The 24,367-nt window shown below is 65.2% G+C and overlaps 1 protein-coding gene across 5 annotated transcripts in view; it reads left to right on the forward strand.

The window, feature by feature from the left end:
- Positions 1–24,367, forward strand: part of ADGRA1 (adhesion G protein-coupled receptor A1) — a 31,401-nt gene that overhangs the window by 1,522 nt on the left and 5,512 nt on the right. For 2 of the 5 annotated variants that reach the window (XM_046027600.1, XM_046027601.1), the window contains 3 exons: positions 6,792–6,919; positions 7,336–7,459; positions 11,773–11,918. In XM_046027600.1, coding sequence (XP_045883556.1) covers positions 6,792–6,919; positions 7,336–7,459; positions 11,773–11,918 — 398 coding nt within the window. Of the gene's footprint in view, positions 1–6,427; positions 6,920–7,335; positions 8,330–10,100; positions 11,189–11,772; positions 11,919–24,367 lie in introns of those variants that run through there. The other 3 variants (XM_046027599.1, XM_046027602.1, XM_046027603.1) reach the window with 3 other exon arrangements.

Below are 24,367 nucleotides of genomic sequence, written 5' to 3' on the forward strand. Positions count from 1 at the left end.
CGGCAAGCGGGCTGGTGCGGCTTCCGTGCGGCCCCTGCCGGCTCCGCTTCCGGGAAGGCCGGCGGCGAGTCAGTAACGCATTGTGTGTGTCTGGGAGGGTCGGGCGCAGCGGAAGCCCCGGCACGTGCGGGGAATGCCGATGGCCCGGGGACACGTGGCCGGCAGCAGCCGCGGCTCGGGTGCCAGCGCTGAGTCCATCGCACCCCCGAGTGTCTGCTCCCAGAGCGGCGTCCGTCTGAGCGGCTTGTCCGTTTCCCTCCTGTTCGTTCGAGACGCCCAAGTAAGGTCGGCGCTCGTTGCCAAGACTCCGCGTGGTCTGCGGGGGCTGCTCCGAGCCCCGCCGGCCGGGAGGGCGTCCCGACTCCCCTGCTCCTCGGGAGGCCGGCCTGGCCAGATGCCCGGCTCCTTAAGGGACCGCCTGTGGCCGCGCGGCGCCCTGCCAGCATGGCTGGGGCCTCTAGGTCGGCCCGTTCTCAGGTTTTCATCCTCAGGTTAGAGCCTTACTTGCAAAGTGGAACCTGTTGTCAGCAGACGGGGGGGGGGGGGGGGGGGGGGGGGCGAGCCAGGAGCCGCGGCAGAAGCCTGGGGGCAAGGCGGGAGCCTCGGCCTAAGCAGCAGCCCTACAGCCTCCTCCGGGCTGACCCTGGCCCCACCGAGCGGGTCTGCCCTGCGTCCCACCTCCCGTGGCTGCACCCACGTGCGGCCCTGCCCCGGCCTGGCCCTGGACACTGGCCCAGTCCAGGACCGTGAAGCCAATGGGTCACACTTGCCGGGAGGGTTTATTTAGAGTCTCAGCAGTTTGTTGGTTTTTTATTCCTAACAAACAACATGTTCCCCGGAGATCCCCTAAAGAAACGCAGAGCAGGCCCTGCGGGGCAGCAGCCAGCACGTCTCCGCACGCGTCCCTGAGTCTGGGGTGTGGACGCTGGGAGACTGCACCCCAGGGGCCCAGGCGGTACGAGGACGAAGACCAGAGGCTGTGGCCAGCAGGGTGGCCCGACCCTGGCCTCGCCACACGGCCACACTCATGACACCTGCAAGCCCCACAAGGCCGCCAGCTTCCCCGACACCTGAGGTCGGCAGTCAGCCTTGTGGCTCCGGAGCATGATGACACACGGTCTCTGCAGGCACCTGGCGCCACGCTGGAGCCCTGTTGTATGGAGGTCCCTGTCCTCCCTTCAGGACGTGCGCCCACCTGCCCTCGATGCTCGGGCAGAGCCCTCCCCTGCAGGGCCTGCGGGACCCAGGCGGCCACCATAGCTGTGAGCAAACAGAAGAGGCCGTGTGTACAGTGGCCCTGCTCCTGCTCAGATTCAAGCAGCGACCAAAACCTGTGTCCTTCGCACTCCGTGATCTGTGGTTTTCACACTTACCTCCCCAAGGGAACGCAGTGACAGGCGTTGGAAGCGAGTAAGAAGTTGTCCAAAGTGGTGCACATTCCCCCCATTTCCTTTCAGAGCGTAGGTCTGGTGGATCCCCGAGGAGCACTGTGGTCTCTGTGAGGGAGGCCACGTTCGTTCTGCACAAGCCCGTCTTCCCAGCCACACCTCCGGTGGCGGGCGAGGCGTGGCGGGACTCCTCTGATCACGGGGACATCAAGCAGGTCTGAGAGGACAAGACGGCCGCTCACTGATGTCGAACCGAGAGGAAGAGACCCCACGTCGGCGGCTTCTCTGTGATGTGCCCCAGGCCCAGCAGGAGCCAGCAGCCGTCGAGAACACCCCAGAGCCCGACTCGCTCTGAACTCGGGGCTAACCTGTGTCACCAGACTCTCCTGTGGCATGTCCAGCAGGGGCTAGAAGCCGGGACAGGGAAAAAGCAAGGCCTTCCCCGGCTGTGCTTGCAGCACAGAATCCCAAAGACACCGCATGCTCAGGACACCCCTTTTCTGCACATAAGGACCCACATTTGAAAAGGCAACAGTGGAATTAAAACCCTGAAAAGACCAGGGGCGGATGCAGGATGGAGACGTGGAAGTTGGGTTGGTGCCGGCCACACTGCTGAGCGGGCGGGGGTCAGGGAGGCCGCACCTGGGCAGGGCAGGACCCAGCCTGACCTGTGTATATGCCGCCGCTCAGCCGGGCTGCACCTGACAACCTCCAGCCAGCCCCACCGGCTGGCACCTGCACGCACCTGCACGCACCTGCACACATCCGTAGGCACCTGCACGCACCTGCACGCACCTGCACGCACCTGCACACATCCGTAGGCACCTGCACGCACCTGCACGCACCTGCACGCATCCGTAGGCACCTGCCCGCACCTGCACGCACCCAGAATCCCACGCATTCTCCCCAGTGCTGCTTTGCATTCGGCTTCGGATCTAAGTTTCTGAAACGTGCGAACTTACCCTCACCCCAGAAACGGAGACTGTGTGACCCCAACATTGTCTGAACGCAAACCCTGCAGCCGGCAACCCAGGCCGGTGGGAGTCCCTGCGCTATTTTCCACACACCCCGCCAAGGCAAAACTGTAACAAACTGTACAAACGTGATGGCCAGTTAGGGTAATTTGTGCGCTGAATGAGTAAATTACTTACCTTTTGCCTCCGCCTTTCCCCTGGGACTCGCTCATGCCCGGCTGACAGACCGATGGGAGGCGACGATCATCAAAAACACAGACAAGGGACAGCGGGCACCAGTGATGAGACCCATCCCCCCACCCCGGTCCCGGCAGGGCGGGGAGACGCCGAGGACGGTCTGCACTCTGGGGTAGAAGAGGCCTCTTTCCTCCACACCCTCCCCCTTCTGGCAAAATGGTCCCGTCTTGATCAGACGACTGACACCCACGTAAAACCTCCTTCCTCTTTCTTCTTGTGTCTTAACATTCAAGTTGATTTATTTGCAGAACATACCAAAAAGGACACAGCCAACTGAAATAATACTAACACAGAAAAGGAAGGTGAAAATCCACGGACCACGGGCAAGAGCTCCCGGCCTCCAGGCTCCACAGAGAACACGGGTGGCCCGTGGGAAGACGGGGCTGGATTTCCTGGGAGGAGCGGCATCTTCGCGAGGTTTCTAAAGGCAGAGCCGTGAGCGGAGATCGCGGACTGCGGGCCACAGCCGAGGGACGGGTTCTCAACGGAGCCCAGACTCTCCGATGGGAAGTCCATGCCGGTCCCAACGGCGCCCGAGGGACCCGTCCCGGGGCTTCAGCCCCACACGCCTCAAGGATCTTCTCTGCGGGACACTAGCAAAGTGATTCCTCCAGGAGAACTCGCATACGTATGAACTTTAAAATATAGAATAATATCTCCTTTCTGCATTACCTACTTTGAATTTTAAATGTCACCTCTAAAAATGTAGAAAGGCACAGTTGATAACTAACTTGGAGACAAAAAATAGGAGCCCGAATGGAACTGAATAAAACACACGTTGTTGGTGCAGCTGCTCTGGGCTCAGGAGCCCCCCCACACCCTTGCAGCCTCAAAACCGGGCCCTTGGACGAGAAAGGGCCCCCGCAGCAGGGTGACCTCGGCTGAGTGCGCCAGACGGGGCGTGTGCTCGGGACACACTGAGTCTTGAGCTGACGCACTCAAGCCTTTGCCTGGGACGGGAGGGAGGATGGATCTCCCACTGGCTTAGCAGAAAGGGGTTGGGGTGTGGGGACTCAACTTGGCAGGTAGGATGCCCTTGAGCGGGAGTTCTCTGAGGCAGGTCCCGGGCACCAGCCCTGGGTGCTAGGCCTGGCCACGGGCTCCGGGTATCGCAGCACGCTCTGCTCCAGGACGGGCATCGGTCACTCCTCAGCCCCTCTCCGCCAGCCACCCTGCCCCGGCCAGCAGGAAGGTCACAGCACCCCCCCCGCCCCCAGCAGGAAGGTCACAGCACCCCACGAAAGGCCAAGAAGGGACTGGGAGTCCCCGGAGGCGTAGGCCCACCCCTGGCCTCAACTCGGCCGGGGCTCTGTGCACAGGACGCCGTCCCTGCAGCCCGGGCCTTCAGGTCACGAGTATCAGGGCCCTCAGACCCCAGGTTCAAAGCCCTCGGCTCTGAAGAGAGCTAACGGCATACGCGGGGGCCTGGGTGGCCTCCGGGCGCTGACTGACTGCCGGCTGGGCCGCTGGCCACCCGTCGTCAGCAGACAGTCTCAGAAGAAACGGCGGGGAGGAGATAATCACAAACCAGGATGTGACCAGGAAAACTCACTTTCCTCGACTTTCGCCGTGGTTTACAGTCGTCAGGAGGCTGGCGCGGGCGGACGGTCGCAGGTGCCAAAAACCTCGGACCTCTGCAGCGCCACAGGGAGCACGCCCGAAGCCGGGGTGGCAGGCAAGGAGACGTGAGACTTCCGGCAGCCGGCACGTCCTGGGGAGCCGAGCGAGCCCCGGGGAGACAGACGAGCTGGGCCGCGACTTCCCAGCACCTCAGCGACAATCTCGGAAACCTGTGCTTGCAGACCAAGTTCCACGTTGCAGGACGGAGCGCCCGGCGGGGGCCGGCCAGGGCCGTCAAGGCCTGCGGCGACCTGGGTGCCTTCTGGAGAAACCTCTGTTGGCCGTGGGCGTGGGGACCAGGACGGGCCGTGCCAGCGGGGCTCCTGGCCACAGCCAGCCGCAGCCCTTGTCCCCAGGGGGCCCCGCAGCAGCAGTGGCGTCCCTGTCACCTTGCAGCCGGCATCCTTCCACTGTCCTTGGTCCTGAGCCCATGACTTCACAGGAACTGAGGCCACGGCCGCAGTGTGGGTCCTGCTGAAACCCCAGTCATCTGGAGGGGAGTCGTGAGTGTTCTGTGTCCGTATGTGCCCTTCCAGCTTTCTGGCCCGTGAACAGTCAGGACAGTGGGAGGGCCACCATCGCATCCAGCCTATGGTCCGGCACGTGACACGCGCTCCTCCTTTGGTTACCCCAGGCCAGCTGCTGGGTTGGGGGCCGTAATTCAGGCTTCGGTGGTCAGCCAGGTCATTCGCAGTCAGACTGGGAGGAGTCCCTTTGGTGTCCAGGTCGCTCGACACCTTTTCCATGGTGACAGGGTTCCGTCTGCTGTTGCCATGACATCAGAGAGGTCTCGGAAAGGTCCCTGGGCAGAGCACGATCAGGATGCAGAGGCCACAGCTGGACTCTGGGTGATCCTTGGCTGTCCCTGGAAATCCGTCTGAGTCTGACCTTCCCTGATGGGCCAGGGCCTTGTCGTAGCTCGTGGACACGCTGCCTTCCCAGACCAGGCGAGGCCAAGGGTCCTTCAAGGGCATTTCCATCCTTTCCTGCGTGACGAGGGCTGGGCATCATCCTGGAGGAGCGCCAGCTGCTTCCCGCTGCCCTGACCGAGCAGGGAGGGGCCCAGCCCCCACCCAGAGCCCGTGTCAGCCTGGGGGGCGCGTCTGCCACGGGACCTGCTGGCCGCGTACACCCCCACCCCGACCACCTGCTGCCGCGCCTGGTCAGCTCCACGTCGTCTCACAGAGGACGCCTGGGCAGTCCCCTGTGCACACCAGCCCCCACCTGCCCCCCCAAGCCGGCCCGGCCCCGGGGCTGTGGAAGCGTGCGGCTCAGAGCACAGCGGAGAGGCGAAGGAAGCGTCTCACCCTCCGGCCCGACAGTGAGCACCGGAATAAGCACCCGTGGTCTGCGTCCGTCTGCTCTGGGGGCCGCGACCAGCAGCCCGGGGCGGGGGGCAGGCCTAACCAACCCCCCAGGCAGAGCCAGTTAATGTATACACTGTGCCTCAGTCCCGGAGCCTGGAAGCCCACGGTCGAGGTGTCACGGGGCGGTTTCTCCGGAGGCCGCCCTCCTAAACACGTGGACCGCCACCTTCTCACCGTGGCCTCCAACGGCCTTCCTTCTGGGCAGGTTGTGTCCTCGTCTCCGTCTCGTGAGGATGCGGGTCCTATTGAACCAGTTCTCACCCTGTGACCTCTTGTGACCTTGGTCACCCCCATAAAGGCTCACCACCTCCTCTGCAGGCACATGGGGCACGAGGACTCCGACCCCTGAATCGTAGGGAAAGGTTTCGGTCCACAGCCGGGTGTCCTCGTGACTCGGCGAGGTACAGCACGTGAAGGGTCTGGAACATTGCTCGGTGCGGGTCAGAGGTCAGAGGTCAGAGGCGCACGAGGTCAGGGTCCCCGCCGGCACCTCTAGGGCCTGCGCCGCAGAGGAGGGTCTGTGCCCCGGGGCCCTCTCCTCCCTCACATGATCCTGGGGCTTGGTTGCCGCGTGCCCGGCGGGGTGTGCGAGGCCTGCCCACGTGACCCTCTGCTTGGCGGCCACGTTTTCTCTTGGTGGCTTGGGAACCTGGCCCCGGGGCCGGTAAACCTCGGGGCTGCCTATGCCGACATCACGAGAGCTCACCTCACCAGTCTGACGGACAAAAAAGCAGAGTCGTCAGCCCCCATGTCTGGCCAGGGCCCTCGCCCCCCAGCTTCACGTGCCCCCTGCCCTCCAGCCTTCGACCCGGGGCTGCAGCACTGTCCAGAGGGCCTCAGGACAGCTCCCTCCTGTCACACCATCCCGGCCCAGCAACTGCTCTTTCTCCGGGACTGGTGTCGGCTCCCCGGACGTGACCCGGAATTCTCCTGGGAGACTCTAGAGAGTAGGATGTCGGGTGCCCGAGGATGGGAAGTGGGGCTCGGCCACCTGCCCTGAATCGCTGCCTCTCTGGGGGGCTCCGTCGGGCGCTCGTGGCCTGCGGGTCTAGGGCCCTCAGACAGCGCATTCCCAGGAAGCAGGGCCCCTGTCCCCAACGCAGACATCCTCGATGGTTCGTAGGGCGCAGGCCGGACGGGGGGGTCCAGGCGGCTCCGCGGGTGCCTGGCTCCTGCTCACACGCTCTGCTCTGTGCTCTTCCCAGGATCTGAAGACTGTCCTCTCCCTGCCCCAGCACCCAGGGGAGTTCCTGCACCCCGTGGTGTACGCCTGCACCGCCGTCATGCTTCTCTGCCTCCTGGCCTGCGTCCTCACCTACGTCGTGCACCAGAAGTAAGGCCCCCGCCTCCGGGGCGCACGCAAGCCCTGCAGTGAGCGCAGCCTCGCGTGGCGACCGTCCCTGGAAGGGGACCGGCCTAGCACCGGGGGTGGCCCTGACCGCAGCCGAGGGTGGCCGAGGGCTCAGGGACCGCCATGCCCTCCCACTCTAGGCCTCCGTCTAGGTCTTCCCCCGGGGCCTCCCTGTTCTTATCAATCAGATAAATAGGTTCTTCCTCCAATGGCCCAGGTCAGGTCACGGGCTCCAAGAGCCCACGTCCTGGGGAGGTCGTAGCAGCCGCCAGGACCCTCGCACACCTTCGCCTGTGCCCTTCAGCCTGGTGGGGGAGGGGCAGCTGAGCGCTTGCGGGGGCCTGGCCTGCCGCTTCGCCCTCATGGGGGGCCTGACGGGACCTCTCCATTGCCCGTAGCGCCATCCGGATCAGCCGGAGAGGCCGGCACACGCTCCTGAACTTCTGCTTCCACGCGGCTCTGACCTTCACGGCGTTTGCCGGCGGCGTCAACCGCAGCAAGTTCCCAGTCCTGTGCCAGGCGGTGAGTGTTTCCTCGTCCTCGTGTGTGTCCGCCCTGCTACCAACGGGGAAAGCTGTGATCGTGGTCTTGTTTATGAGCTAACGCTCGAGGGTTTGCCCAGGTGCGTCTCCCGGAGGGCACCGTCGGGCGCCCCGTGTGCCCGTATCGCGGCCTCTCCCCCAGCGACGCCCGTTGTTCCGCTCAGCACCAGATCACGTCAGAGAATGTGTTTTCCACGTGACCAGCGAACTGGACGTTCACGGTCCAGCCCCGGATGCTGGTCGCAGGGTTAGAGACGGGAGCTGCCCTCCCACGGCCTGGTGGGGCAGGAGCACAGGGAAGGGGCCCCCGGCCAGATGAGAGTCCACAGGTGCTGACGCACGGCTCTGGTCGTGCAGGAGGAGCCCCGGCACCAGCCACTGGCCAGGGAGTGTGGGCCACAGAGGCACAGCCCCCATGTGGAACCGTGGCAGACCTCCCAACCTCGCCCTGGAAGGTTTTACCTCTGAGGTAAAAGGGCTTCAGAGCATCGCAGCCTTGAGAACAAGTCACCAAACGGTCTTCTTCCCTCCCTGTGGCCTCACCCGGCTTTTCTTTAAAAAGGAGGGAAATACCCCTTGGTCAGAGCTCAGAAGAGACCCTTCCCCCAGCAGTCAGCCTGGTTCCCTGTGCGGCCAAGTGTGACGCAGGCCCAGGAGAGGCGGCCCCAAACCCAGGTTTCTCCGTGCTCCTCTCTCCAGCTCCTTGCCTAGGCCCCCTGCTCATAGCCCCGGCTAAGCCCAGCTGAACAGTGACCTCTGTGTGGACAGTGAACTCCAGGTAGAGCTTCCTCCAATGCAGACAGTGGCCTCCATGCTGGACCGTCTCCTGCAGATGGACAGTGACCTCTAGGTAAATAGTTCCCTCCAGATGGACAGTGACTTCCAGGTGGACAGTGACCGCCACATGGACAGTGACGTCCAGGTGGACAGTGACCTCTAGGTAAATAGTTCCCTCCAGATGGACAGTGACTTCCAGGTGGACAGTGACCTCCACGTGGACGGTCCCCTCCAGGTGGACAGTGACCGCCACATGGACAGTGACTTCCAGGTGGACAGTGACCTCCAGATGGATGGTCCCCTCCAGTGCCCAGGCAGGAGTCAGATGGGGGCTGACCCATGGACTGAAGAGAGTCTTACCGAGGACTCCCCTCTTGGGTTTCTGTCACCCGCCTAGGCCACATAGAGGGAAGCTCTCGGCCTGGCGTCCGCGGACCGTCAGGCCGCTGCCCTTACAGCCTTTGTTCTGTGCATTCGGCACTTCCTGACGGCTGTGGGAGCCGCTGGGGCCTGATTACCTGACAGCCAGGGGCCACAGTGCCAACCTTGATGATGGTCTGTGCACACGAGGTGGCCTGGCCCCTGCACAGAGGCGGTGAGGGTCTGCTCCCGCGGGGGGCCCTGGGGAAGGATGGGTCGCTGAGCTCCCGCTCCGGAGCCCTGGCACCTGCAGGTCGGCACGCTGGCCTGAGAACCCCCGCCCAGGCTGTCTGCCCCATCAGAGGTCGGATTCAGACCCCGCGCACGGGCCCCTGCAGAAAAGCTGCCGACGCACATGTGGAGAGCACAGCGAGGGGCAGAGCCGTTTCCTTAGCGGCATGGAGGCAGTCGGGGCTCAGCAAAATCCGACCTACGTTCCACCTATGAGCGCCTGTGGAGGAGCGATGTCGGCGGCGAGCCACGGAATGGGCTCCGTCTTCAGGCCTCACTCGGCCACTCAAGCGCGCCCCGTGCCGGGACCTGGCGATAAGCAGCCTGCCGCTCCCGGGCCCCGCAGCCCGCCCCCCAGGCTCCCCGGCCCCACTGGGGAGCCCATTCCCTCCCCAAAACCTGGGAACGGTGTCTACGCACCAGCCCCGATGGGGACTCCCGGATGCTGGTGTCCTCACAGCACCTGAGGCCCGGCCGGTCAGCCGGGTGGACAGCCTCGGGACGGCGCAGGCCTGGTCGGGTCCAGAGAACCGTGGTCTGCAGAGAGGACGTGTGTGAGAAACTGTCGATTGCCTTGTGGTGACAGGCCCCAGGCCCCCCCGCCAGAGGGAGGCAGCCAACCAGCTCAGCAGTGGGTACCCCCCGACCTCCTGACTACATTCCCACAAGTGAGCAGGACAGTGAGTCATGCGTCATTCATTTGCGAACATGCATCGGGACCTGGCCCACGTTCGGGAATGAAGCCACGCGAGGCCTGGCTGGGCTGCCCAGCTCTCCGGCAGGCGAGGAGGGACCAAGAGCTTGGTGCAATCGAGAGAGCAGAGCTGGGCCCCGGGTGAGGGAATGGGGGGCGGCCAGCCCTCAGGGTGCCACTCTCCCTGCTGTCCCCCGACGTTTCCGGAACACAGGCGTGTGACCAGCAGACACGCGTGGAGTGTCAGTCACTATTATGGAAGCCACGCCTGGCCCAGATATGCCCACTGCGTGCGGGGCTGGGGCAGGCCCAAGGAGACGCAGCCGAAACACGGGGTGTCTGAAGACGGGATAGTTCGCGTCACTGTGTCGATGGGACTCTGTGCGGGGCCCACACTGGGTCAGATGTCACTCCGGGCATGTGTGCGGGAGCCTGCCCCGTTCGGGGCTCATCCACTCCCCTGGGGGCCTGGGGACAAGGGCAGAGGGAGGGAGGGATTCTCCGTGCGCCTGTCCAGCTGCGACATCGCTGCCCAGCCCCTGGACTCGGCTCTCCTGGCTCCGACTTGCCCCCCTCGGATATGGGACGTCTCAGCCTCCACGTGTCCGTGAACCAGTTCACCCGAGCAAACGTGCTTCCCCTCCCCTGTGCACAGCCAGGCCTTCCCCACCCTGACAAGGGACAGCTCGCCTCCACCTTTGCGCCTGAACACGGGGCGCCCTGGACCCCCTCCCCTGTCCCGGTGTGGCTCGGACCCAGGCTAAGATGACGCCCGGCACGCGGCCTGAAGCGCTGGTCGGCGGGAGGACAGACGGTTGCCATGGCAACAAGATGACCGGGAGTCTGACTGCAGTCCCAAGTGACATCATGAGCACAGACAGCTGGCCTCCGGCGGTCCCACGCGACAGCGTGCGTCAGCGTCCACGCGGGCCCGGGCTCGGCGGTGGGATGGCGCGTGGCTGCCTCCTTCCCGGAGTGGCGGCAGCCTTGTCCGGAAGCCAGGGCGGGGTCCCTAGGACCTCCCCTTGTGTCCAGCCTGAAGCAGGCGCTGGGAGGCAGGGTCCTGGGGCTGACTCCTTCCCGCAGCCCCCGTGGGCGCGCGGTCTGGATCCTCGCGAGGCTGGAAGCCAGCCCCTCCTGCTCTCCTCTGGACCCCCAGCCTCCTCCGGGGACTCGTGGCCATTGCTGTTCATGTGTGTCGACAGCCACGTTGTCCCCTGAATAGAGAGACTCACTGCACTTCAGTCAAGGACCAGGCAGACGGGCCTCTTTCTCCCTCTGGTTCGGGTGCAGAGCGCTCACCCCCCAGGTCCCCGGCCAGGCCAAGGAGAAGGTTGGACTTGCCAGGTACGCGCGGGGAGCCCCCCCGAAACCGCAGACAGCTCTGGGGTCCCACTCCACCCGTCCCATTCTCATCGATCCTTCTAGAGCTTTCCACTAAGTGAAAAAGGAATCTGGATTTGATAAGTCATTGCGACACAGCGTTAGCGTTAGTCGGAGTCTCCGTATTCCTTACACACCTGTGCCCTTTCCAACGACAGCCATAATTTACTTGTCATTGCGAAATGTCAGCTTACCGCTTCACAGGTAAGCAGGCAGGGACCGAGCAGGGGAACGCACAGTCCGCTAGGGAAGTGTGTGCGGCCAGGGGACAGACGGGGGACAGCCGGGGGACAGCGGGGGGACAGCCAGGGCAGCGGCTGAGAGCCACAAGCAACTTGGCCTTGTGGGGAGTGGACTTGAACATCTGACCATGAATTGTCAACTCACCCCACAAGGCCATCCTGCCGAGGAGATCCCTGCCGCGGGACTTGGGGGCACCTGCCCTCCTGGAGCCCTCGGGGTCCCACGTCCTGGCCACACACCCTGGGCCCGTGTTTATAGGCCCATGAGCTCCCAGCCCCGTCTCCCCTCAGGACAGCAGAGCCAACCCGTGCCAGAGCCTCAGCAGCCCACGCACCTCCCCGTGAAGGGGACATTGGCCTTCACTGGGGACCCCACGTGCCCTCCTGCTGGTCACTCCCTGCCACTACTGAGTTGGCCCCTAAGAAAGCACAGGGAGCGGGAGGGCCGGACCCAGAGCTTGGGGAGCACACGGTCTCTGAGGGCAGCACAGGGTCTCCGGGCAGCATGCTGGGCGGGCGGCGTGGCTGAGCGGCCCCTCCCGGCAGGTGGGCGTCCTGCTGCACTACTCCACGCTCGCCAGCATGCTGTGGATCGGGGTGGCCGCCAGGAACATCTACGAGCAGGTGACCAAGAAAGCACCCCCATGCCCGGCCGCAGACCAGCCGCCGTACCCCAAGCAGCCCCTGCTCAGGTACCCGAGCGCACGCGTGCCCTGCCCTGTCTGACGCCGGCGGCCGCGGGCCCCGGCTCTGGGCTCCCTTCCGGGGGTCTCGGCAAACGGGCTCACGGGGAAACTTGGGTTCCAAGGACAAGCCAGTCTGCACAGGCGGCCAGGGGCGGGCGGGGCACCGGGGGCAGGTGGGGTGTCAGAGATGGGATGTCGGGGTGCCGGGGCTGGAGCCAGAGGCAGGGGGCCTGGGGCCTGTGGGCATGTCTCTGTGCTACTGAGCTCCAGGCCACGAGGGGCTGTGGTGGAGAGAGCTCCGGGGTGGGGTCAGTTCTCCAGTCTGGGCTCCAGCCCGTCCAAGGGCTTCCGTGGGCTGAGGCACCGGCTCCTCAGCTGGGAGAAACTGAGCTCAGTTACCAATCCCGAGGTGGCCACGCGGCCTGGGCCTTTCAAGGCTGGGTGGCAGGTGGCTCGGGGGCCTATAGGACTCGGTGGGGCTGGGAGGGTTCGGGACGGGCAGGTGGTCCCCGTGAGGGACGGCGGATGCCTCTGCTGCCAGGCCGTGGCGGGACCCAGGGGCGTGGACACGCAGCCTCTCGGACTGAACTCTGTCCACGTCTAAGCTGGGAGGGCCTCAGTGACCTAAACTCGGCCGAGCGACTCATCTCGAGGCAGATTAAACAGCGCCCTGTGCTGTTTAATAAACAACGGTGACCTCGCTAGGTTTTCTGACGCGGAGTTTCCGGAGCTCGCATGCCCGTTGCCACACAGCTGGCAGGGCCCGCGTGTCCTTCCCTGTTCCTCCTTCCAGGGAGGCCCTGCTCATTGTGGTTTAAGAATCTGAGAAGGAACGTCCTGGTCTGTCCTCGATTGAAAACCTGCCCGGATTTTTGAAGGAAAACATGGAGCCTCAGAATATTCCAGAGCCTTTCTCTGATGGTCACACACACATAATGAACCAGACTCCCGGCTGCTTCCGGGGGCAGAGGGCCCCGGGCATCCATGGGCTGTGGGCTCAGGGGGCCTAGACAAGAGGGGCACGGGCTCGGCAGCTGTGCCCTAAGCTGGCGTGTCGCACCTGCGGGTCACTCTGGGACACTTGCTGTTCCTGCTGTGCGATCTGGAAACCACTGTACCTCTCCCTCCATGTCCCCTTCCCTGGCGCAAATGCTCGACGTTGGGGGCAGGGTGCGGGGGGCATGATTCCGGCAGCTCCCTAGGTGAGGACCCCTCTTGCAGGAGGAGACTCGGAAGGGTTGGGTGCTGGCTCTGGGCTCTGCAGAGGGCCTGAAACCTCCACTGCCTTCTGCGGCCAGGCCTGGCCTGGGGGTGGTCATGGGGACCCCAAAGGTTGGGGGCCAGAGTCTTCCCAGACACCTCCCCAGCCAGAGGCACCCTTACCTGCCATGGCTCTTCCGACTGGCCCCCAGGGACCATCCTTTCATCTGCGTCCCTGATCCCATTCCCAGGGCAGCAGGTAGCCTGGGCGCAGCCTCTGCAGGCCCATAGCTCCTGAGTCCCCGGGGAGGGAAGTGACCCCAGAACTCGTGCTGTCCCAGCCTCTCGCTATGCTGGGCAGAGCTGCACAGCAGGTCCCGCTGACCCGTGGCGGGCCCGGGGTGCACCGTCTGCAGGCAGCAGGCACCCCTGTGTCCTCCCTGCTCTGCCGTCTTCCGATGGGAAATAGGAACGGAAGTCGTTTGCGTTCGGGCCTCCTGTGTGAACTCAGAGCAGCTGCTCGAGAAACAGGCCAGCTGTCTCACTGCTCACGTGGCCAGGTGGCCGCAGAGATGCGGGAAGGGGTCTGCTGCGGGGGAGGGCCCTGTGTTCCCCGCTCTGGCACCAGGTCAGCTCGCTCGCTGCACAGGCCCTCTCCGCGCTGCTTTGGGGGAACCAAGCCCATTCAGAGATTCCCATTCCCATTCATGTAACACTGCAAGATTCTGGATTGGAAGAGCATTTCGGGCCTGACTGGCCCCCACCCCCCACCTGAGCCCTGGGGGCGATCCTTGCTCAGCCGCAGCGGTTGGGGGAGGGGCCTGCGCTGCCAGGCTGAGACCCCTGGTCTGGGGTCAGACGTGCTGCCTTCGAGTCAGGCTGGCTCAGGGAGCAGAGGGGCAGAGGCTCTCGGCTTCAGGCCCGTTTCCTCCATTCAGGGTCCCTCGCAATTCCGTGTGGACATTAGGATCCGTTTCTCCATTTCTGTAAAACTGGTCCCTGCGGTTTTGGTGGAGCCCGCCGTCCCCAACAGAGCCCTGGGAGCTGAGAGGTTGACACGAGGACTTTACGGCTTCCGATCCGTAAACACAGCTCGGCTGTCTGTGTCCTCGGGTCCACGAGACCTCTGCTGGGGACACGGACCGCTGTCAGCACGCACATTCCACACGGCCTGGGTTCGGTCTCTTTCCTCAGGAACGCTTTATGCTGCACGTCTTCTCTGCCTTTGGGTCGGTCATCGCGTACATGCACGGGCACAACTGAACTTTGTGTGTTGGTCTTACGTCCCGAAGACCGGCTGGATTTGTTCCCAGAGCCGGGAGCTTTCCTGTGGGTGCCTTAGGATCGTGTGCAGGCGTGTGTGTGCTCCCGTCATCGGCACACAGGGACACATGTCCTGTCCAGACCGCTTTTAATTTTAACTCTTCCTGCCTAATCACTCCCCACTGGAGGCGGGGACCTCCAGCACAACAGGACCCTGTCTCCCCCTCTCTCTCCCCCTCTCTCTCTCCGTCTCTCACCTTCTCTCTCTGAGTCAGTCTGGCTGGCAGTCACAACCGGTTTTGTGGACAGTTGTAAAGAGCCCGCGTGGGGTTCGCCCACCCCCGCGTGCTTTTGCTCTTCCGTGTCTTACGACGCCTGCCGCAGCGCCCGCCGCTCCCGTCCGCTGCAGCTGGAGTCCGTTTTGCGCGTCTGCTCTCTAGCTCCCCACGGCGTGAAGCTAGACTAGTTCAAGGTCTTTCCATCTTCAACGTACGCAGTCCCGGCTACGATTTCTCTCGGGGCCGTGATTCGGGCATGTTTTATCATTCATTTTAGTATTTTCTGATTTTCCTGCGGTTGTTGTCTTCGGCCCGCTGGCTGTTCAGTTCCCCGGACAGTTAGGTTTCAGGCCCGGGGGGCTCTCGAGACCTGTGCCGGCTTCAGTGGCAAGCTGAGGGGAGGAAACTCCAGCTCCACCAAAGCGGCCCGTGGCTTGGAGGGGACGTCCCTATTGTAGAAACGTGTCGCAGATCCACGGCCTTGGGGGGTGCAGCTTGGGGACAGACTCGGCGGGGGTGCAGATCTCTGCCTTTCTCAAGCAGGAGGGCGTGGTCCTCGGGCCAGGCCAGTGCTGGGAAGAGCAGGGTGCATTATGGAAGGCGATGACCTTGGGTGGAGGGCGTGAGAGGCCTCCACCCAAGAGAGGAGCTGCTCTGCGGGGCAGGACTGGGAGTGACACGGGACAATGGCCAGCCCCAGCCCACGGCCACCAGGGCCGCTCTGATGCGAGGACACTGCACCTTGCCACCACGTGGGCTCTCTTTCAAGACGCCCCAAGGGTCTCTGCTGCCAGAAGCTGCCCCATCCCACAGCGTCCATGTGCTCCCGGATCCAGACTTTCATATCCTGTGGGGGCTGATGCCTCCCCTGGGGGTCCTGACGGTTCCCACCAGTGCGTCCATGTGGAAGGAATCCCAACCCCGCATCCCCACGTGTCCACCAGGAACAAACCCCAAACTCACGTCCCCATGTCAGCATCCCATCACCCGTGACGGAAAGCCAGTGTGCCCCCAGGTTGTTCTCATCCCCTAGCCTGCATCAGGGAGCCCACAGGCCCTGACTCTGCCCCCAACCCTGCACCTCCCCATCCCCCACAAGCCTCATTCTTGGTGGCTGTGGGACCTGTCACCACCCTGCAGAATTTCCCTTCCTCCAAGGGGGAAGCCCGGCTGTGCGTTCCCCTTCCCGAAGCGTGCAGGGCTGCCCACTGCTGCCCAGCCTGGCCCCGGGCTTCCGCTGGCTTCCCCAGCATGCCGGCCGAAGGGCCCACGGCCAGATGCCCAGACCCCCCCTGCCCTCCTCCCCGGGCCCAAAGGAAAGGCTGCGTCCTCAGATCCTAGCACACGACACCTGCAGGTTCAATGGGGAAAGGTTAGGGATTCAATAAATATTTTTTAAATTGGCCTTAAATACTCCATTGCGTTCGCAGGACTGATCTGGAAGAACCCAGCTCGGTGGGTGAGCTCCCTTCCGGCCGGAGGGCAGGTCCCAGGAGCACAGCTGTGGGGTCGGTGGGAAGCTGCGTTCCGTGGGAGGAGCGAGAACGAGGCTTCCAAGGGGCAAGTTCACTTCACTCCCAGAGAGGGGCGGCTGTGCGCCCCGCAGGCCGCGAAGGCACAACCGAGAGCCTCGTCCCAGCGGGTCGAGGCGGGGACAGATGCCCTCTTGCGGGCCCAGCTGGGGTCCAGCATCAGCCCTGGCACTTTCATGGCGACGCCGGAAAGCAGACCAGCCAGGCCGGCACGGGCGAGGCTCGAGTCCGAGGTCTGGCTTTGCCACCCAGGGTCTCAGCCCCTTTGGGTGTGATGTTTCCTCAGGACGGTGAGGACGTCGATGAAGCAGCAGAGGTGAGCCCCGGGGGAGTCCACACAGATCCTCCGAGGACAGCGGAGCACACACGGGGTTCCTGCCCCGGAGCCCAGCTTGCCACTCCGTCCGGCCTTCCTCGGGACCGGCCCACTCAGCTGCCCCGCGGCTGGCCTTGCAGGCCCTGGAGGAGGCAGACTCTCCTAGGCCCCGGCCCAGCACAAAGGGCCGCCTATGCAGCTGGTGCGGAGGAAACCCACGGAGAGGCGGCCAGGCTGCCCGGGGCAGCTCGCGTCCCCCCACAAACCTGCCTGCTCGTTCCAACAGCGTGGCCGGAGAAGAAAGGCGAGTTGGGGGGTCGGTCGGCTCAGAAACACGGGAGGAGAGAGAACGAGGCTGCTTCTGCAGGCTCCGCCCCCGCGTGTCCACAGAACAGACTCCGAGAGGTCCCGTTCTGCTGCGGGCCCTGCCCAGTGTTTCCTCGGATCGCTCTAACGGCTACTCACACGTCTTCCCTCTCACCGCCGTGGGCCACGCTTTGGGCAATTTGAGGACCACGGCCCCCAGCAGGCCGCTCCGCGGGCTCCGGCCCTGAGCGCCAGGGACAGCAGCGCCGTGCCGGACCCCCAGCGGCGCTGCCCAGCCCCCTTCGGTAGACGCACCTTCCCCAGGCTTCCCGTCTCCCCATGAGTGTCTCCGTCCGCGCCGGGACTGCCGCCGGCTGGGGCCTGTGAACAGGGAACCGCAGAGTCTGGACGCCGGACGCCTGCGGAGGGGCCAGCGGGCGCGGTTCTGGCAGGAGCCAACTTCTTGCCGTGTCCTCGCGGGTGGAAGGGGCAGGGGCTCTCCGGGGTCCCTTTCACAAGAGAACAGCCCCTGTTCCCAAATGCGTGCGGCCCGCCTCCTGCACGCTCCCCTCGGGGTGGGGCTGCCGGCGAGTCTGGGGACACACGAGCTCACTGGAGCCGCTGGCCGAGGGACGCCGCCTCCTGACCAGACGGGCCTCCCTCCAGAGCTCAGTGCCAGTCCCCAAGTCAGCCGCCTGCGATCACGTCCCGACCTCAACGCCACCTCCTCTGCCCGCCTTCCTGATAACGGGCTCCGAAGTCCTTCCTGGTCCGTCGAGGTCCGGCGCACCCTTTTGAAACATGCAGCTGCCCCAAGACCCGGGTGCTCTCGCCTGGACACTGTGAGCTCCGTGGTGGAGGGCACTCGCCCACCCTCGCCCCAATGCGCGCTGGTGCCAGGCTGGGCCCTGCCGTGGAGGGACAGCGCCCCGGGCTCCATCCGTAGGAGCCCCTCTGGGCCGGCAGGACACGTGCTGGGAAGCACAGGGCGGCCCCCGCCCTCGGCTGCTTCATAGAGTTGCCCCCTGCCAACGCGGCCGCAGGAGCCCCAGGAGCCTGGGCAGCACCCAGCAGGGGGCTGCCCCACACAGGGGCGGGGGTTCCAGGGCCATCGCTGAACAGAGCATGAGCCGCCTGGGCCGATGTCCATGACCTCCTGTGACCCCGTGAGCCCAGCCCTGGGGGCAGAGGTCCTGACCCTGGTTTCGGAACGTCGGTGCTCTTTCCAGGCAGAAGGGCCCGTGCGGCGCCACGGTCGCCTGCTGGAGTGAGTCCGCTACTGCTGTGTCTCGGCGCGTCCTCGTCGTCTCGGCAGCCTCGTGCCCGGGGCTCAGCACAGGTCGTCTGCGTGACCCCCAGGGCCCCTTCTCCAAACCCGGGTGGCAACCGCGGGTGGGCAGCTCAGTGGACACTCAGTGCGGAAGGGCCTCTCGGTCTCAGCGAAAACCATCAGTCTGATCGCTTGGAGCTCCCAAGTCGCGACCGGCACAGAGACCCGGAGACGGATCCGTGTGGGGCGGTGCCCGGGGTAGGTTCCCGCGGCCCCACAGCCGCCCCCGGGACATTCGTGCGGCTCAAGTTCACGGGGCTGCCTCGCCTCATGCACACCCCGCCTGGACGGCCCCGAGCAGAGCAGTCCTGGGGGACGTGAGGGAAGTGTCTTCGCCGGGGGGCCTGTTGGGGTCCAGAAGGCCCAAGAGGTCAGTCTCTGGACGGGCCCCCCTGCCTCTTCCTGGCACCGGCCTGAGTTCCCGAGTGCCCTCCCACCCCTTGCCTCCCGGGCCGGGTCCACCTGGATGGTCCGCAGCAGGCGAGGGCACAGGCCCCAGAGGAGAGAGAAGCCGTCTGCGGAGGCCGCGGCCAACGCCGGGCTCAGCCGGGTACCCGGGCCCCTGCGGGACCGTCCGAGCCGGGTCGCAGTGGGCCACTGCGCGTGGCGGGTGGCCTCCTCCAGGGACACCTGTTGCAAGTCCGGGAGGGAGCACGACGAGCCGCTGAGGAAAGGCACAGGGGCTGTGCCCTGAGGACGCCCCGGAGACAGGCCACGGAGGCGCCACGGCTGCCACGCCAAGCACAAGGGGCTCCTCATGCATGAACGGGGGTGGTGCCGACAGCTGGACGGGGTCGAGGGAGCTGTCTCAGGGCCTCTGGGGCTACGCCCCAGGGTTGCCCCCAAAGGCTGCAGATCACCCCCAGCCCATCTCCCCGCCGCTGGCCGCCCCTCCCCTGAGCGCCACCCCCCATCTCCTCCCTAGGGACACGGGGACCCTGCAGAGAACCCCACACCTTGGCTGGGCCCCATCCCTGCGTCTCTTCTGTGGACACTCGCTCTGTGACCATCTCACCTAACTGCAGCTCCTGCGTCTGTGGTGGGGGAACCAGGCGCGGCTCCGGTGCGGCCGGCCAGTGCACGGAGCCCTCCAGGAAGGCCAGGTCGGCTCACTGCCCTGGCTGGTGGCCGGACCCCATCACGGGTCCCATGCCGGCTCTGAAACCTGGGGCCAGCCGTGGGGGAGCCCGTCTGCTGTGCCCGTCTCCGTTCTGTCTGTCGCAGGAGTTTTGTTCCCTTAGCGCCGGGGTTCTTGGTGGCGCCGCTTCGAGGAAGGAAGAGGCAGGCCGGACAAGGTGCCGGGCAGCAGAACACAAGCCCCGGAGGGCTGCCGCGTCCACAGCGTAAGGGGTTTTGCAAGCTCTTTCCAGAACCTTGAGCGTGGCCCGCTGTGGGTTCGCCGCTCAGGCTTGTCAGTCAGGGCTGTGATCTGGCCCCGTCCACCGTGTCTGTGGGGCTTGTGGGCGGGCGTCTGGAGAGTGACCGCCTCAGCTCATGACAGGGACCGATGTCGCATGGTTAGTGGCTTCTTTCGGCTCATGTGGCAGCAGTCACTCCTGCAGAGGCAGGGAGACAGGACGCTGCCTGCTCTTGTCTGGCAGGAGAGCGGGTGGCCAGTGCGGTGTGGCCTCAGCTGTCCCGGGTCCCCGCTGGGACCCTTGCCCTGACCTCCTACGTGTCCAACGAACCCCTAACACTGAGGGCCCGCAGATGCACGCCCAGCATGGCTCCCGTGACCACACGCGAGGAGAGGCGTGGCCAACCCGTGGTGGGGGCCGGCGCTGGGACTTTAAGCTCAGGGTTTCCAGGGGCCCTGGAGGCCTGGCCGGTTGCCAGCTGCCCGCGGGCAGAGCAGGCTTGCTTGGATGGCCCGTCCATGCCGTCAAAGCCGGCTCCGAAGAGCCCAGTGGCCAGAAAGATCGTGTCAGGGAAACCATCGCTGCCACGCCGTGCTGGGGCATGAACGGCCATGTCCTGGGCCCGTCCCTCTTTCTGGTGGGCAGCATCCACGACGGCCCGTCCTCTGAGACGCAGACGCCAAGGCGAGGGTCCCACGGGCCCACAGCCGCCAGCATGCGCTGCTGACCGGGCCCCTGACACGGGCTTCCAGAGGGTTCTCTGGGCTCCATCTCCGGAACTAAGGGGCTCCCAGGAGGCTTGGATACAGGCCCATCCTCACCCGTCCCTGGTGCGGCAGCGGCCACCCTGACCTGTCACATTCAGCTGCCGGCCGGGGCGGGCCTCTGGGGCGTGTGCGTGTGCACAGGCCCACACCGCATGCTCCCCGAGCCGCGCGCGCAGGAACAGGGCTTGTGGTGTGGACGGCACCGGCCTGCGGGGGCTGAGACCGAGCCGGGTCCCGCGTGCAGGGATGCGCAGATGTGTGGCAGCTGAGGCGTGGCCTGGGCTCCCGGTGCCAGGAGCTGCCGGAGGGCCCTGTGCCCACTGCCTGGAGCTCCGCCGGGTCCCAGGAGCTGGTCTGTTCCCGCTGCGCCGCCGGTTCCAGTCGGCCGCGGGCACGTGTGCTGGGCGGGCCCGGGTCTGACACTGCCCCAGGGCTGGCGCCGCGGGTCAGGTGCGGCCCTGCCCAGCCTGCAGCAGGGGCTCGGGGGTCTGCTCCGTTCTCCTCCTGGATTGTTTGGGGTTTTGTTTTTTGTTTTTTAAATAGAACACTTACACACACACACACAAAATGCCTAAAACATCACTGCGTGCTTACAGAACTGTGCCCTTCAGAGGGAGACATGGAAGCCTCCCCTGCTAGAAACTTCAGGGTCATGCTCACACCCAGCCCACAGCCCTCTCCCTTGGGACTTTCTCTGCATCTTTTCGTGGTTTCTCCACCCAGGTATGCGTCCCAGACACTGTCGGCTCCGGTCACAAGCTCTGAGTACACGTGGCCTTACCGTTTGCATCTGGTTCCTTCGCTGCCCGTGGCTTTTCTCAGACCCGTGCACGGCTTGCATCGGGCCAGCTGGGCTGACCCAGGATCGGGGCCCAGTTCACCTGCTGCTGTGGACAGGATGCTGCGGCCCGGACGCCCAGCTGCTCCCGAGTGCTCACCCACACAGGCGCCCCGGCTGCCGGCAGTGCCCCACGCCCGCCGTGCTCCCCGGCTGAGGCACGCTTCTGAGGGCGTCGGGCTTCCGCTCGGTGGCGCGCCCGTTCAACCTCTTCCCCACCGTCCTTCTGTCCGTCTTGCTGATTTGTTAAAGCCCCTCGTGAGCACCTCACAGGAGCATGTGGTCACGTGGGTCACAGATGGTTTTCCTACTCACGGCAGCGAGAGGCGCGTTCGCACTTCTTTGAGGGGGACCCTCTCCAACCCACACCCACATCCAGCTCCGACCCACATGCCGCCGTGGGGGGCGTTAGGAGCGGCGCATGACTCGGGACCATGTTCCTCTTCTGCTCCTGATGTAACAAACAAACACAAACTTGCTGACTTAAAACAGCACATTCGCTTCCTTACAGCCCGGGCAAGCAGAAGCCCAGCGGGTCTGCATCCAGCTGTGGCCAGGCTGGCTCCCAGGAGGCTCCCAGGGAGAGATGGTTCCTTGCCTCTCCTGGAGGCGTCTACGTTCCTCACGGCCCCCCTCTGGCTCCCGGCCAGCCATGCTGGGACCTCCCTCCTGTCTGACCTCCGCGTCCCCTTGCAAGGGCCTGTGACGACATCATGCCACCTGGACCACCCCGGTCCCTGCCTCCACCATGCAGCCACATCCGCAGCGTCCCTCTGCCGCACGGGGTCGGCACAGCCCGGCTCAGGGGCTGTCACCAGCCAGCGCCGGGCGGACCTCATGTTCCGGAACACGCATGTCTGTACACGCTCCATGGACTCATCAGACCCAAACCTGGATGTGGCTGTGCCCCACGCTGCACCCGTCACTGGCTGTCCCATCCCCCCGCCACTGTCCCCGTGCTTGCGGGAGCCTAGCCTGTCCCCCACCTTCACTCTCCTCCCCAGGGGCCTGTGGTCCTGCCCTGTGCACATCATAGGGTCCTGTGTGGTGTCACAGGGCAGCAGCTGGGGTTTCCTCAGGGTCCTGGTTCCTCCTCCTTTCTAGGAACCCTGCCCTAAAGGAAGAGGCTGGTCTGCCTCAGGAGCCAGGTGAGCTCCTGGACATCCGGCAGACCTGCCCTGGGCGGTCTGTGTGGGGACCCGGGAACGCAGACATGCGCGTGGTCCTAAATGGGCCAGTGTCCTCTGGGGCCGTGCAGGCCTGCCGATCCAGCGGGCCGGACTTCAGTGTCACGAGAGACGGCGGGTCAGTGAGCCCAGCAGGGCAGGGTGCCTGGGAGGGAAGGACAGGAGCCCCCAAGGGAGAGGGTGTGGCTGGCGTCGACGACCGGTGACCCTGGGCACTGCACACGCTGAGGCTAGTGCAGAGCGGTCTGCGTCGGGGCCGGGACAGGCCCGCAGATGTCCTGCCTGTCCACCACGCCGAATGCCCAGCAGCCGCGAGAACGGCGGCCCGGGTGGGGCCCTGCGCGGCCTGCAGCGCCCTCTGCCCACAGAGCCCGTGTGGCACCGGGAGCCGAGCTCGGCCGCCGCAGGGGGCTTGGCTACTTGGGGCTGACACGGCTCAGGGAGAGGCAGGGGGAGCCCCAGCCAAGGAAGAGGCACCCCCTGGCTTGAGAGGCCTGGCCGGAGGCAGTGGGGCATCCTCCAGGATGCCTAGCTGCAAGGGTTTGCAGGTCACAGTCCCAGGAGCCGGGGGCGCTAGGGCCCTGGCCGCTGGTCCGTCCACTGGGAATGGTGTCCCACTCCTGGACTGGCCAGGAGTCGAGGGCCAGTCGCCTGGGGACACCACCAGGGGGTCTCCAGGGTCAGCTGCCCCCAGGTGTTGACAACTTAGCAATGTGGCCTCTTTGTCCTCCTGGGGACACCAGAGGGACCAGCTCCGGCAGCCCGCCAGCTGGAGCAGAGCAAGCCTCACGCCGTTCCTGTCCCACGCTCCCCGCCTCTGCGCCTCCCCTGCCTTACAGGAGGAGTGACGGGAACCTTGTCTCCCTGGACGGTGGAGGCTCGGGGGAAGCGGCTTCCTGCGGGTTCTGAGGGGCTTTCGAGCCTGGTCAGCGCTGGGAACAGGGCCACGGATGGCCGTGGACCGGGCCCACACCGGGCCGGGTGCCCCAGCGCACGCTCACCTGCGGCCTCTCCTCCAGACACGACAAGCAACCAGTGGTTTGCAGTCTTTTCTGGCTTGGCTCACCGCTCCGCTTTGCATGCAAGGCTGGACCCCAAAGGGCTCCTCCCCTCTCCCCGTCCGCATCCATGGGAACAAGCCCCGTGGCTCAGGTCGCGGGGCCAGGCTCGCCCCCTCCCCCGCCCCAGCAAACCCCGTCCCTCTTACACCCGCTGTGGGCCCGCTGCGTGGACGCGACCTCTGCTCGGAGCCGGCGACCCCTGCTTGGAGCCAGCGCCCTGGGACGGACCCGCGAGCCTTTGCCCTCGATGCCGCCCGGCGGACAGAGGGGAGCCTGTCTGTCCTGGTGTCTGAGTCTCTCATGACAAACAAGCGTTAAATGCCGTCGAGTCCTTCTACCACGTCTGTGCAACGATCTCACGGAATCGCCTCGTGCGTCCACGACGAGCTGCTCTGATTTCATGAGACGCTGCGTGTCGCGGTCACTCTCACAGGCCGTGGTATTTCCTCCACGGGGTTCTGCCGCCGGTTTTCCGACCAGCGCCTCCTTCGCTGTCGGGGAGCACGTGCTGGCGCGGATTCGCGTCATCTCTCCCTCCGACGGGGACCGGTTTCCCCGGTGGCCCTCGGGGGGCCTGGGAGTTTCTCTGTTGGGTGTTTGTGGCTCTTGGAACCAACATTTTAGAGAGTTTTCAGCTTTCTTGTGCTCGTCTCACTGTTGCTATTTTGTGTTTTCTCGGGGAATTTGCCCATGTCCTCCGAGCCGCTCGAGTGCTGGCCACGGCTGTTTACGCGGGCTCGCCCTCGGTCGTCTGCCTCCCCGTCTTCTCGCTGGCCCTGCGGGGCGTGAGGGCAGGGCCGTCTGTCTGCCGTGGACGTCACTCTGGGCTGGTCATCCTCAGCCCTGCCCGTTGGCTCTCCGGCTCCTTCCATCTGGGGGCTCCGCGTTTACGTGGCGCTCTCTGCCTCGGCGCGTGGAGCCCCGGCCGTGAACATCCAGCCTCCCCCTCTTCCCTCAGACATCAGGGCCATGAATGTCCCTCCAAGGGCTGCCTCTGCTGCCTCCCAGGTGAATGTCCC

Source organism: Meles meles, chromosome 13 (assembly GCF_922984935.1).
Source record: "Meles meles chromosome 13, mMelMel3.1 paternal haplotype, whole genome shotgun sequence".
In the NCBI taxonomy this organism is placed as follows: Eukaryota; Metazoa; Chordata; class Mammalia; order Carnivora; family Mustelidae; genus Meles; species Meles meles.